At 38.6% G+C, this 14,676-nt stretch overlaps 2 protein-coding genes across 3 annotated transcripts in view; both read right to left on the bottom strand.

Annotated features, from left to right (window-relative positions):
- mbnl3 (muscleblind-like splicing regulator 3) overlaps positions 1-10,240 on the bottom strand; it is a 10,309-nt gene extending 69 nt beyond the window's left edge. The window contains exons 1-8 of one of the 2 annotated variants that reach the window (XM_055224602.1): positions 10,009-10,240; positions 7,752-8,385; positions 4,318-4,482; positions 3,937-4,128; positions 3,634-3,858; positions 3,312-3,453; positions 2,717-2,808; positions 1-2,389 (exon numbers count right to left, since the gene is read on the bottom strand). The exon at positions 1-2,389 is cut by the window's left edge and continues 69 nt beyond it. In XM_055224602.1, coding sequence (XP_055080577.1) covers positions 2,387-2,389; positions 2,717-2,808; positions 3,312-3,453; positions 3,634-3,858; positions 3,937-4,128; positions 4,318-4,482; positions 7,752-7,925 — 993 coding nt within the window. In that variant the 5' untranslated portion in view covers positions 7,926-8,385; positions 10,009-10,240 and the 3' untranslated portion in view covers positions 1-2,386. Of the gene's footprint in view, positions 2,390-2,716; positions 2,809-3,311; positions 3,454-3,633; positions 3,859-3,936; positions 4,129-4,317; positions 4,483-7,751; positions 8,386-10,008 lie in introns of those variants that run through there. The other variant, XM_033974711.2, reaches the window with a different exon arrangement.
- Positions 10,241-11,864: 1,624 nt separating this feature from the next.
- On the bottom strand, positions 11,865-14,437 carry hs6st2 (heparan sulfate 6-O-sulfotransferase 2). The gene is given in 8 exon segments (XM_033974705.2): positions 11,865-12,377; positions 12,379-12,743; positions 12,746-12,815; positions 13,512-13,616; positions 13,618-13,851; positions 13,853-13,891; positions 13,894-14,024; positions 14,027-14,437. Coding segments are annotated over 8 exon segments (1,395 nt in total). The 5' UTR covers positions 14,094-14,437; the 3' UTR covers positions 11,865-11,993.
- Between the last annotated feature and the right edge of the window lie 239 nt (positions 14,438-14,676).

Here is a 14,676-nt window from a genome sequence, read left to right as displayed (position 1 = left end):
ATTAATTCACATGTACCACCATAGTACAAACAACTACATAGCAGAGTGCACATAAAACATCATCACAGGAATCATGTCCGTCTTTGACCTTTTGCTATGGCTTGTTTCAGGAAGTCCTTGACCCCCTCTACCAAAACATCAACTTAAATCCTTGAAAACAATTAAGGATGTTGAAAGGTTTTGAGTGAGAACACAAAATAAATTGGATACAATTAAACTTGTGCATCTATTTCAAAAGTTTTATATATTAATGTTTGATGAAAATGTTGCGCCAACAAGATTTTCTGTTGGTCTTGCTACAGTGCCCCCATCTGAAATGTAATAGCCTAAGTAGAACAATTCTTGGCAAAGGATTCAAGCAAAAACTGTTTCAAAATATGCAGTTATTTCTTCTGTGGCAGTATGATAAAATTCAAGTTTCATTCAAACTAAGTTCAGGAAACTTTACTATGTACATAAGTGCAAACAAGGCGAGCATCACATTCATTAATTCAGTGTTGCTCAAAATCATCCAGCACAGCTGGGCAGGCAATCTCCACAAAAACTCCAACTGAAATAAGAGCTACTACTCCACATAAACATTTGACCAACTGCATATTCCAAACCACATAAATAATATACAAAACATGTGCATTCTCATTTTAAAATGCATGTAATCAAAATCCAATTAAAGAAAATAAACAAGAATTGGAAACCTGGGAAAGACATGGAAAGACATTTGGATTAATTATAAATTACAATCTGTATACACTGTGCATGGACATTCCCTTTATTTTCATATTATTAGGAAAGTTCAAGTTGAAAGTAGCTATGTTGTCATTTTATTGACAGCAAATTGCAACTTTAGGATTATCTCCTTTATTGTATACAAAGCACATTACTAAACATTTCTCATTCATCTTCACAAACAACTATAAATGTATAAAGGTTTTAAAGCTACCTTGCTGTACTTTTAAAATTAAACCAAGAAGGCCAGCTCTTTAAAATGAAATTACTTAAAGGGAATAGTTGTAACATGGTCTTCTACTGGTTTAAGGGTAGTAAAATCTCAAAATAGCCAAGGACGGCCTTAGTCGTCATATCATATACATAAATATTCTCTCTGATTGCTTTCCGAGTCTTGACCAAAACACAAAAACACATGTAAAAAAATGATTTGATTTGAGCATTTTGACAACATATCTGAAGATACAAAATGGCCAACTTTAATAAATTTGTACAGTTGATTTTTAATAGTTTAGATTTATTTTAAAAAGTAATTACAGCTATCAAAATTAACTTATGTAGTGTATGCATTAGATACATTCACAGCACACTAATGTCTTAAGTAGAAGTGATGGGAATACTGATATCTGACTATTAGCTGAAAAAGTGAGTCATATACATACACATTGTATGTTATTTAGAGACCTACACAGCATTTTTCACATTGTGAAAAGTGGCCTTTAGAGTCCAGTGACTTTTGACATTAAAACTCAACATCTCATAAACATAGCCAGTCCTTTAAGTCTATTTGTATTTAGATTGGCTGACCCAGCCCTGTTGTATTCTCACATGACACCTGTAGATGCTATCTATGTTACTGCTGTCTGACAGAGTGCCGGCTTTGGACTGACAGAAGAAGACCAGAGAGCACAGGTGAGCCTGAACAGAGGCCACGTGAGGGGAGGGGGGCAGGTTTCACATCTGCTCTCTAAAAAATTAAAACAAACTTACAAACTTAAAATGTAGTCCCTGATTATCCATATACAAATATTGAACAGCTTTCTAAATTTCAAGTTCTTCTGTCACCAGTATGTAAATTCTCACATATACATTTCAGCACAGACAGAAACACATCTCTGTCTCAGTGCCACACCAATTATTAAAAGAGACGTTTTTAGTCAGTTATGTATTATCAACATTTAATACTATAAATTTACTAATGTCTATCTATATCTGTAAAACTATTATTATAATAGATATTGTGCATGTAAATAATTACATGTAATGTATTCTTCTGGTGATACACTAACAGTCATGTAATAGTAGTGGCAAAACAAAAAGGGCATTTAGTCTCACTAAAATCTAAACTTTTCAATCATTTGGTATGTTATGGCTGTAACAACAGAGCTCTATTGCTCAAGACAGATTTTCAAGTTTGTTTGCATCACTATGGCTGCAGTTAAGTACGTTCAGGCTTTGAGAGTGAGTACATTTTATGAATGAGTCTGACTGAAGCAGGGCCTCATGGGCATATGGTGTCCAGAAGCAAGGGTTCAGGGAAGGCTAACTGGGGTAAGTGTGACTGGGGTGGCCACCAGCAGTTTGGGCAGAGGACAGAAATGGGAATCCAAAGATACACACTGCAGCTCCATAGGCTCTGGGTTCATCATGTCCAGAGAGTCTACTGCAAAAGAAAAATAATTATGTATTTTATGGGATACATTTAATATTTCTATATGAATATGTGTACATTCTCCCTGCAGGGAATGTGAGGACAGGTAACATACATGACCACACAGACAGTGGCTTCCTCTTTTCTCATCATTCAAGGAATAAATAATATTGTTGGATTAAGAAAAATATACACTCTGGAATAGGCTCCCTGTAATCCATTGTACGTATAATAAATAAAAAAAAAAAATAATAATCTGCAGTTACAAAATATGGTATGTGAGCAAAGAATGGCTCTTCAAGACATAATATTGAAATAGTCTGAAATCATAGAGCAAACCTGATTGGAGACAGCAGATTCAGCAAAGGGAACATTGGTGACAGGGGTTGAGGCCGACGAAACAGTGGTGGTGGCACCGTGCATCATGGGAACTTTTGATTCAGTCAGACAGAAGACAATTGGACGAAGATGTTGGCGAGAGGGACAGGAATGATATGTTTACAATGGGGAAGATATGTAGGTTCTTAAATGGTTTTTAACATGAGACTTAAACATAATGTAGATCATGCAACTGAAAATAAATTACAGAATCAAAAGTATCAATACAATCAAACCAGACTTCATTGATATGGTCTTAGATTGTATCATAACTGACATACAATACATGCTACATGGTAAATTATAACAAATAATTAAAATAAATGCTAAGAATACTATGACATGAAGAAAACAAATTCACATTTTTAAAACAACATAATGGAAAATGTACCATCATCAGATTGTGATTTGCCAAAATGAAAGTATTGAACAAATGATTTGTTCAGTTAATGTGTTTGATTTGTTACTTGCACTGATGTGCTTTGGAATCTTCCACTGGGGGCCCTGTGGAATGAGTGGGGGTGAGTGGCCTTGTAGCTGGGGTGTGGTGACTCACCGGTGGGGAGGAGCGCTGCCTGCTGAAGCTGCGTGTTGGCCAGAGCCGGCTGGTATTGAAACATGGGGCTGAACACAGCAGCAGAAGATCCATTACTTTTCTCTAAAAGTGTCCTTTTTAGTAGTGACCCTGGAGGCACAGCCTAGACAGAGGACAGAAAATAAATATATCTAGTTTCCTCTGCAAAAGACTCATCAGTTCTGTCAAGTATTATAATTCTACAGACAATTACAAGATCACAATCACAATCCGGTCCAGGATAAATACATCTAAACTGAATTAAATCTTTGCTTGTAGCAGCTTTTGTAGCATCAGCACTCACAGTGTTTTGACTACTCTGGTGCTGCGTGGCCTTGATCCTGGCCTGCAGGTGAGCAGGGGGGTGGAAGTATTTGCACTTGTCCCGACCACAGCGGCCCTTGATAAAGTCCATGCACACAATGACTGAGTTCTCACAGCAGTCCACCATGGTGGTCTCCAGGGGATGTGCATACCTGCAGTCACCTTCTCCCCGTGAACAGTTTCCTCGCTGAAACTCCCGACACACCTGGTATAAACAAAGCACTATCTGTACTTGCAAATAAACTACATATAATTTTGAGCAAATTGCAAAAAGGAGTCATACCTCTAGTTTATCTGTGCGTGATTGCTTCTGTGTTGAAGTGCCATTGCTAATAACTGACAGACCAGTAGGACTCCCAGGAACCAGCAGGGGAGCACTGGGTAGCAGCTCAGGTACTAGGCCCATGCCAGGGGTTATTTGGCTTAAAAAAGGGTTCAGTGCCAGACTGGGACTGGTCGTCACTGGGAATGTGGTCTGGGGAGTGAAATAAAACAGAAAAAACAATGTGGCACATTTCTAAGCACTTGTGCACACACACTTCAAAACACTTCTGCATCTTGCATATTACAAGCACATCTCAGATACATTTGAAACACAATATGCAGTACAAACAGTTATTACATAATATGACCTCACTGCTATCCTTAAAGTTGGTCTACTTACTAAGGGGGGCAGCTGTCCCCCGGGCAGTAGGAATTGCATTTGTTGAGCCAACATTGCAGCTGCTGCTTTCTGCTGGATCAAGTTGTTCCTCCCATTAATTTCCAGTTGAGTTTTAAGGTGCGGAGGCGGGTGTAGATATTTGCAGTTTTCTCGTATACAACGTCCCTGTGAAATAATAGTTGACTATTTAAACAAATTTGCATACATGGCAAGGTGCACATTGCCCTATTACACTTCATAAATACAAGACCATCTGAAGGTGACTGAAACTCCAGCACAGGACTAGGATTAGCTTGCTATTGGGTTTGGCTAAGTATGATCTTCTGCTGTGCTGCTGGTTGTATGTATGTATGTATATATATATATATATATATATATATATATATATATATATATATATATATATATATATATATATATATATATATTAAAAATCTCCTCCTCACCCTCCACGGGTGGTCTAATCCCCTCTTTTTCCACGCTCGGGACCTTTACCAGGGCCTGGGAGCTTGAGGGTTCTGCGCAGTATCTTTGCTGTTCCTAGTACTGCACTTTTCTGGACTGAGATGTCTGATGTTTTTCCTGGGATCTGTTGTAGCCACTCCTCCAGTTTGGGGGTCACTGCCCCAAGTGGTCCGATGACCACGGGCACCACTGATACCTTCACCTTCCAGGCCTTCTTCAGCTCTTCTTTGAGCCCCTGGTATTTCTCTAGTTTCTCATGTTCCTTTTTCCTGATGTTCCCATCACTAGGTACTGCGATGTCCACCACAAACTAACATACATGACCGTTCACACAGACAGTGGCTCCCTCTTTTCTGCATCACTTGAGGAAAAAAAACTAACATTACTCTGCCAACACCAGTCCATCTTTCCCACAATCAGGGAATAATTTAGCTCCACTGATGGGTTCAAGAAACATCGTGGGACTCAGTGATAAATGGAGCTCCAATAAGATGAAGCCATAAAGAGAAAGCAGCACCGGCTCTGACTGAAGAGAGTACTCCAAAGCACAAAACTGAAACAAAATGTAAACATGCAGAGGCCTGAAATGGTCAAGATGGTGCACAGACACAGACAAACAGTCGCCCACACGCAGTGAGCAAGCGTCGCTGTGTTTGTTTAGGGATGAGCCTGTAATGACGACTGAATCCTACGAGCCCACCACATAGACTGTGTATATGATACATATATATTATACAGTCTATGGAGCCCACCAAGACATTTACCACAAAAAGTCACACATACTACATGTCATGAATGTAGGCCAGACCCTGTTGAACCATGCAGTGTGTTACAAAAGCAGCTAATTGTAATCGAAAAAAAGAGATTGTATCACCCAAGCTCTTTAATAGGCATCTTATTGGATGAAAAACAACAAACTCCAAAAAAAAAACCCCAACAAAATAACAACCAGGTCGTGATGGGTGGATCAATATAAAATATCAGTAAACTGACAATGCCTGCACAACTTTAATTGTAACTCAGTGTCATTCATAGGAACTACTACTTGCAAACGTCATGTAATACTGGCATGTAGCACCAAACGCCATGTTAAAAGTGTCAGAGAAACAAACCGTGTCGTCGTAGTTTATAAAGTATATGAGAGTTTCAGAGATTATGGATTACTGTTGCATGCCAGGATACACATTATCAAGGGAAAAAGGTAATGCCTTAAACAAGATTTATACAACTTATACAACAGCAAAAGTTGCTTTGGACTTGTGTTTATAACAATAATAAATCTGAAAATAAATTAAAAAATTGCAGTATCACAACACTATCATGAAATTACGTGGCAGTTTCATGGAATTACATGATAGTTTCATGTTAAAACATGATACAAAATTATCACAAAAATACGTGATATGTAAAATGAGGAACCACAGCATCAATGGAGGATCTATCCACTTATATGTCAAGATATAGGCTATGCTATTGATGCTGGCATGACTTTTCCCACCCATATGTTGAGTAATCGCTCAGTCTGCAATACTTTTTTCTATTTTCAGACAGCATGAAATCTAGGTCTATTTCAAACCTACAAACACTTTAAGACAGAGACTGGTTCACCCAAAGGACAAAACCCTGAGCCACAAACCAAGCAATGTGGTCAACTCCATTCAGTGTAGTCAAGACTGCAGTAAGCATTATATTGGAGAAACAAAACAGTCACTCCATGAGAGAAAGTACCATCACAAGAGCAGCTCGGGACCCCAATCTGCCGTACAGCTCCATCTCAAAGCCACTTCCGACTTCTTTGAAGATAGTGAGGTACAGACCTTAGCCAAAGAAAGGAAATAGTTTGAGAGGATATTTGTGAGGAAAGAGAATCCATCTTTGAACAAGAATGGGGGGCCTAGACATCATTTATCCCGTATACATACTCCATCCTCAGATCTAAATCAAAACAAGGAAAACAATAGTGCTAGCTAGTATGCTAACAGGTATAGGAGCACGCATTAGGGGCCTGAACAATTATTCAAATATAACTCAGGCTCAGATCACACTTAGTGCAGTTCAATAGACCTAGCTAACAAAGAAACAAACTGTAAACAAACAGGTGTGTTAGTTTCAGTGTAGTTAGCTCCTCCCTTCAGATAGATATAAGGCAGTGTCCACCAGCAATCTGACCAGAACTGAAGAAGCGGCTTGGATGAGCAGAAAAGTCTTCACTCCAAAATGTTTGTCCAGCTGACATAATTAAATTTTTCTTTTGCTAGTGATCATACCTGGACAACTGAGGGATTACACATACAACATTTTATTATAAAGTATTTTTCATGAACATCTCCAGGGACCCTTTCTGATGATTTAAAAAGGAGAAAAGCAAACCAGATGTCCAGAGTTAAGGTGAAATCTACATAAACTATACTTTTAAAAATAACACCTAAACCGCGTAAGGGTCACTGATGTGTAGTCACATGGGTGCAGGAGCTCTATACACAGCAAAGATGGGGTTGCACACACACACACACACACACACACAAAGAAAGCTATACTTTTCTTTAAATCACAACAACAAATGAACTGCCTCTAAACAGTTTGCAGAACACTTGGTTTCATCTCTTCTCATGGTCACAACTGCACATAGTCATGTTGTTGCTTCGTGCTAAAAACAGCAGTGTCATTCAGGGAGGATCAGACTATCCAATGAATATGCTGTTCTGTGCTGTTGCTAGGCAGTTTTTTTTTTCTTGCCCTCACTTTCCCCCTTGCTCTGATGGACACATTAATACACGCAAGTTAGGTCTCGGAGTTGCATTTTAAAACTATTATGGTAATAGCTAGTTTATATAATTTTTAAAAATCTGCCACATAACTATATATCTCACATAAAAAGAAAAAAAAATGTATTTGGTGAATTTATATCTATTTATACTTTACACCTTACTAGATTCATGAAATATATTGTTGCTGTTGATGACTCTTACCTTCAGCGAGTCAAAGCAGGCAATGACTCGACCGTTCTCCACGTGGCAGCTGGGAGAGGGGTGGGCAAACTTGCACTCTGCATCTGATCGCAGACAGGTGCCTCTCTGAAACTCCCGACACACTTCCAGTGTCAGCCATTTGGTGTCTCGGCCCATGGCCATGCTGACAGCCATCTCAAAGAGGCAAAAATCCCCACAAACTGTTTTAATTGTTGGGACACTTGACGACTGATAAAAATGTCAGATGTTTTACTGACTGTACGTATTTCTACAGATCTAGAGACCAGCTCCAAGTCGTTTCATAAAAGAATCAGAGAATTATGTGAGTTGCCTTTTACCTAATGTAGTAAGATCAGAGTCAACAACTACTAATGTGGCACTCAACAACCAAGATTCACTTTAAATCCACAGGATATGTGCAGTCTGCGCAGGGCAAACTTCAGCTTGGTAAAAGGGATGCATCTGTTTCAGTCAGAAAAAATATAACAGTGTCCGTTCAAGGCCAAAGAATAATAATAGCTCCAGAACAACAACACCACCAGGCACTTCAGGTCATCGACTTCCACTGACCTTGAGCTTTGTTCTTCTTTTTTCCCTCAATAAGTTTATTGCATATGGTTGACTTGTCATTCGTCTGCGAAAAACAGCAATAGAGACAATCGTCAGTTAATAATAAAGAACATCATTATCTTGAAGGCAAAAAAGTGGTGGATGTGAGAAGACATTATTCATATATCTTGTTAAGAGGCATGGACAGAGAGAACTAAAGCAAGAGAAGGGCACGCAGGATAGACTAATACAAAATGGAAGCAAAAATAGATGAACATACTGGTCCCACTGACAAAGTCTTTCATTCACTGGGTTTCTCTGAGGACCCCCAGACCAGTCTGCTGTAATTGTCCACGTCAGTGTCAGGCGCTTTGCTTACGCACATCCTGACAACGCAGCTCAGCAATATGCATTTGGCATCTAAATTACCCGCACTGACACACAAGCTTCTTCAGTATGACAAAGATAAATACATATCAGATATGTGCCCATTCACATTTATTCTGCTGTTGGCGTAGAAATAAGTGGCAGATAAAAACAACTAAGGAGCAGCAGACACAACTATACAAGCTAGTCTAGTCTAACCCGTTCACACCTAGATATTTATAGATCAATAAAAGAATAAAAATGTAATAGATTAGCATGTGGAGCAAGCAGGTTGACTTTGAAAAACGATACATTGGATAAGTATAATTAATTATATATTTTTATTAGCAAGAATAAGTATAGCCAAAGAAAAAAATCTATGGAGACATTTGAGACTATGTAACTTCTGCATTTAGGCTGGTTTTCAAAATGGGCAAATACAATAAATAGCCAACAGCCTCAACAAGTTTGATTTAGTTCATAATAATAAAATATAAATCATATAAAAATGAGAGTGAAAGCTTCTGGTCTGGATAGAAGAGATTTAATTAGGTTAAGTATCAGTAATCCTTTCATCTCGTATGCCACAGCTTCCATTCACATCCATTTAACCAAGACTACCCCAGGACAGTACAACCTTCTCCCCCCAAAAACAGGCTCATTTTGCACAAAACTCTGTTATACACAACTACAACCTGTTTTGATTTTGTCCATAAAAAGTGCTAAATGATCCCACAGGTGTGCCTTCATATGGAGTCAGTTTGACAGTATTAATAAAGTAGGTTAAGACATGGTGATAGGAAGTGTAAACCTAAACTCCTGAGCTGCATCATATAGAAATCACTATGGCACAGGTGCAATTTTGAGGCAATTAGTCTACACCTATGGTTGCAACTAACAAAGGCATAGATCTAATTAGGCATTGTCTTAACAGCCCATTTCAACTAAGACTGTTAAACCAAACGTTTTTAAAAAATAATGCATTTTCTTATCAAAATTAGAGGCTTAGTTACACGTGGCATCAACCCTCCATAAGTAGGCCTAGTAATAAACGTGGTTATTGGGTTTTCTCGTGCCTAACTTTTTAAAAAACCTTAAAATCCTGTTTTCAAATCAAATTTTTCCCCAAAAAAAATAAATCGTAGAGCAGTAGAGCTACAGTAGATGTTTCTTTATTCATAAACGCGCATAGTCTAGTTGAGATTATATGCAACAGGCAGCCATGACTCTCCCAGTATGAAACGTCACATAGAGGACACAGATATATTTCCCCTCAGACGGAATAAAAGCATTTCTAGCTGCACATTTGCTGCGCCAGAGATGACCACGCAGCGTCTCTTACCTGCATTAAAAAAAAATCACAACAAAAACACAGCATAGATCATGGCATGAGCTTCCGAGCAGTTCACTACGACATGCCTTCAATGGGGCTGGTAAAAAACAGGAGGGGAAAAACAGATGTAGCCTATATCGCCATAAATAAACAGCAGGTAGACCGCGGGTGTGTGGATCCTCAGTTGTCTGCAAGACTGGCACAGCGCAGGACAGACGGGGTTAAATATCTGACGAAGGGCAAAACGTGCGCGACCGAGAGGGAGGAGACCAGAGGAGACAGAGGAGACCGCCTGACTCAGATCCTACCAAATACATCTGAAGGAGTAGATTGCTAATTAATTTGATTGATTTAACGGAAATGTCCAAAAAAACTGCAAAGAACATTGTATTCAAATAGCCTACAGTTCAATTTCACACTGTTATAGCCTGGATTCCTACAATGTATTTCATTTCAATTCATGCTGGTTTAAGTAATCCTCTAAAAAGTTCTTTACATGAACATCAGAGAATACAGGTTGAAATTTCACAGGATTGTTGCCTTACAGGTAGAACCCTGCATAAATTTTGTCCTCCTTGGCAAGTCCCCTCTGTTGCCAGTAGATGATGCATGTTTAGATTGGATATATAGTTGTTATTTTAAAGTTCTCAATCATGAGATGCCAAAGCAAAAACACTGATCTACCCCTGATTATAACTCAAGTAAAAGTACATTTTACCAGGTGAAAGAAGAGATTCAAGGCACTAGTAAAAATAACTGCATATCACAGTTCCTTGGATCTAATCTTTCATCTACTTAGCTTATACACCCGCTAGGATTGATTTTTACTTAGCAGTGAATCCAGTGTCACAAAAAAGGGCATTTTATGTAATTCTTAAGTTTGTTCTTACAATACAATGCGCTGAACTGGCAAATAAGTCTGCCCTTGTCTGGGCAACATTTTTCTTTCCTGGTGTTCCAGTGGCATCATTGATGCCCCCAACAACATTCTCCAATCTGACAACTGCTTTGAGAAAAATAAATATGTGTGTATATGTGTATTTTAATATCAGTACAAGGTTAAGGCATATATTATTGTTTCCCGTAATGAAAATCATTCTCAGTAATGCATGGGGCAAGCTGTCAGAAGCAGTGGGCACTTCGACTCACATTTACAGAACTTGAGCTCAGCTTCATGCTAGGCTTAGTCAGGACTATCTTAGTCCTGGAGAATTTATGGATACTGTGCACGTTTTAGGCTGATGAAGGAAACCTGAGCCCCAGCCGCTCTGCAGAGGAAACCCATTTAACATAGAACGTACTATACTTATTATTTAATGTCATACCATAACTCTAGCATTATTTGGATCTATTTTGTTAAATTAGGGCAACAGACCATCATTTTTCAACTGCACTGATCCCATTGTCTGATGATTTCTTTAGACCACAAGATAATCTGGAATGTATCAATACATTTAGAGCAATGTGGAGGCCAATTGCATAACCCCATCCGTGAATGTGCAGCTTTTTGAACTTGTAACACTGCAGTAGCATAATTTCTCCAGATGTACTGCCTTTACGTTAGATAAATAAATTACTAAAAGACCAGTAACTGCATAAAAGATATTTTAATTAAAAAAAATACTCTATAAACATTCAGAGTAGAAAAAAAATACTTTAAAAATCAAGATATCAACATTCAATGATCAAAGTTCAGAAGTATCTAAAATTGTGAATTAAGTATTTTACAGACAACTCAGTATTTGGTAAACATATAGACTGTGATCACAAACTGCCGTTTTTGTTCTATAGATTGTTAAAATCAAACAAATGTTAGTGTTTAAACCTAAATTACGTTTTGTTTTTTTTCTTTATAATTAATTTAAATTATTTTATAATTTGATTTGAGGTTCAAAATACAATATATTGCATCTCTTATACCTCTTCAGCAACTGCTGTAGAAAATGTTTTCTAAAATTAGTAGGAAGGCAAAAATTGGCACATCACGTTTTTCATTACCACTGTTCTACATTGTCCAAGTAGTCCTCAATGGCATCATCGTTCTCATCGCCATCCCACCAGTTTGGGAGTAGCCCTTCAGTGTCTGCAGCGGGCTTGTCTTTTTGCTGCTCTTCTGTTTGAACATGGTGATCTTTTGCAGGGTTGCTTGTTCCTATGGGCTTTAACTGCAAACCTTGTTTAACAACAAGTCTTCCACGGAGTCGTCTCCTCTCCTGTAGACGCTTCTCTCGTGCCTGTCTGCGCTCTTGCTGCCGTGCCACTTGGAAGCGCTGGAGAAAGAGGTCTCTTGCATACTCATACAGCTCCACATCCCATTTGTTAAGGACACGAATTCTGTGTTGTGTCTCAGCTGGCACTTCAACACTGGATGCCCGAGTTACCATTCAGCTGCGTAAAAGGAGCAATAAACTCCAAGTTAAAGGAACGCTCAAACAGATACTGGGTCTTGCGCTGATACTCTGTCAATCCAAAAAAAGCCATGCTTCGTAGGTTGCGCTTAGCACTCTCCAGGAGTACAGCCCAGCGTTCATCCTCACTCATGGTAGAGACATTGTAGCAGCCCACCAAGCTCAAGTCTGCCAGCATGCGGGTCTGACGGTTGTTTGCCAGATTGTAAGGACAGTCCATAAACTCCTGTAGGGTGCAACCTGACCAGTCATCACCAGAGTAACAGCTTGGTAGCTCAGACAGAGTTGGTGAACGCCCATCACAAACATGTAAAGATGCTTTCCATGTAGCACCCTCTGTACATGCCGCCACTCACTTAGGTAACGGGATACGGGATCTCTCAGAATGGTATATAGTAATAATTCCGTCTAAAACAAAAAGAGAAAAGGTCAACATATACATTTATTATTCATATCATAAAAAACACATCTTTATTTCAATCCTGTGGTTTTAAAAAGATAGTTTGAAGCAGAGTCCAGACTGGAGAAATAAATGGGCCATTTTATATATTAAACCGCTAATTAAAATGTATCTTGTTTATGGTCATGAAATTAATAATGAGAAGGCCACATTTGTTTGGAAACCTCAACCAATACATTTTTTTTAGCCATATCAGCCAACTTTATTGTACACAGTGAAACAGTACTTACACAAGCTGATACATAAGATTTCTATCATATTATAACATTGTTCACTTAACAAAAGTATGCCTGAAGAGTGTCAGCCATCAAAAAACAAGTTAATAAGTTATTTTCCGCAAATATAGCATTTTAAAAACTATAAAACTAACACTGTGATCTAAATATGCTATTGTGTTATCAGTTAATACATAACAGAAGAAAAATACCCCCTCTTTAAGAATAAGTCAACATAACAAGAATATATAACTGAAACGTTTATTTCATAATAAGGGACACAATCTGGTACAGTTCAGAAAATTTAAAATAAGGGCAAAATAGGCAAATATAAGCCTATCTCTAATTTCAGTAAATGCGAACGAAATCATGGCTTTCCATGGCTTAGTATTTTAGTAGCCATGATCATGTTAAAATGTGAAAACCAACCTTGGGAGGTTTTTGGGAGTTTCCTGAGGTCCCATGGCGTGAAGGGACACAATTTGTGAGTTCCGTCCAATCTGCGTGAAGACCGCAACTCCAGCCGGTGGAGAAAACGTGAAAATAGCCACGTCTCTTTTTTACCTGGCCGGTAACAGGAACACTTCTTCTGCCCTGCATGGCATTCACACGGTCTTTCCAGTTGAATATTCCTCACCAAGTGTCGCCCAAACGTTGTGCCACCCGTTTTCTGAATATGTAAAAATACTATAACGTCGTCACCTTTAATGTTGAAATCCACTCCCCGATATAAATCACTTTTGGAGAAATTAAAACGAGGAATAAAGCGAAACCAAAGCCCTGTCTTCTGCAAGGTATGGATCTTTGGAACACTACCTTGTAATATATGGCCACTATGAGAAGTGGACGCACTCCAGATCTTAAACCATGATCCCAGGGTGTGCAAAGTCTGACATTCAGCACCACTTGGACACATGTACTGGACCATGATAACGCCAAAAGCAGCACCATAAACAAAGCTATTAACAGTCTGTGGTGACTGACGCTACTTCTGTTGGACTTTTCATCCATCTTCCCTTGGAAAGCTGTAAAACATCACTCGGCCAGTCAACCCCTGCTTTCGCTGGGGAAGATCGGAGGAGCTATTCCAATTGGAAAGAAAAGAAAGTCACAACAATAACAATGCGACTGCTAGCCTGCTAACGTTAGCCAACAAGGGAAACAGGTTTGTTTTTTGTTTTTTTTAAAAAAAGATGCAGCTTTGTTTGTCTTCTCTCCACTAGTCACGAGGCATTACGGCCTATAAAACAAAGACAACTACTTCACAAACCAACTTAGTCTTAGTTTGAAAATAGAATTTTGATCCAGTGTTAATCTTTGCTTCTTTCGGTCGATTCTTGACCTATTCCCAGAATCCTTAGCGGCCAGAATGTTCGCGTGTGGCCTACGTCACTGCTCAATGAAGTGCTGCGTTCATGTATACTCTGTTATTTATTTTAAATATGCTTTATTTAATAGGACATTGGTAATTATGGCTCAATAAATTCTAAACAAGTTTCACTATAAAAGAATATTGTCAACTAAATGCCATTTGATTTTTGTCTTTAATCAAGCCATTGGTTGGATCAAATATTGTCTCATAATTACACTAGGG

Source organism: Periophthalmus magnuspinnatus, chromosome 10 (genome assembly GCF_009829125.3).
Source record: "Periophthalmus magnuspinnatus isolate fPerMag1 chromosome 10, fPerMag1.2.pri, whole genome shotgun sequence".
Lineage (NCBI taxonomy): Eukaryota > Metazoa > Chordata > Actinopteri > Gobiiformes > Gobiidae > Periophthalmus > Periophthalmus magnuspinnatus.
This window is presented reverse-complemented; position numbering and strand designations above follow the sequence as displayed.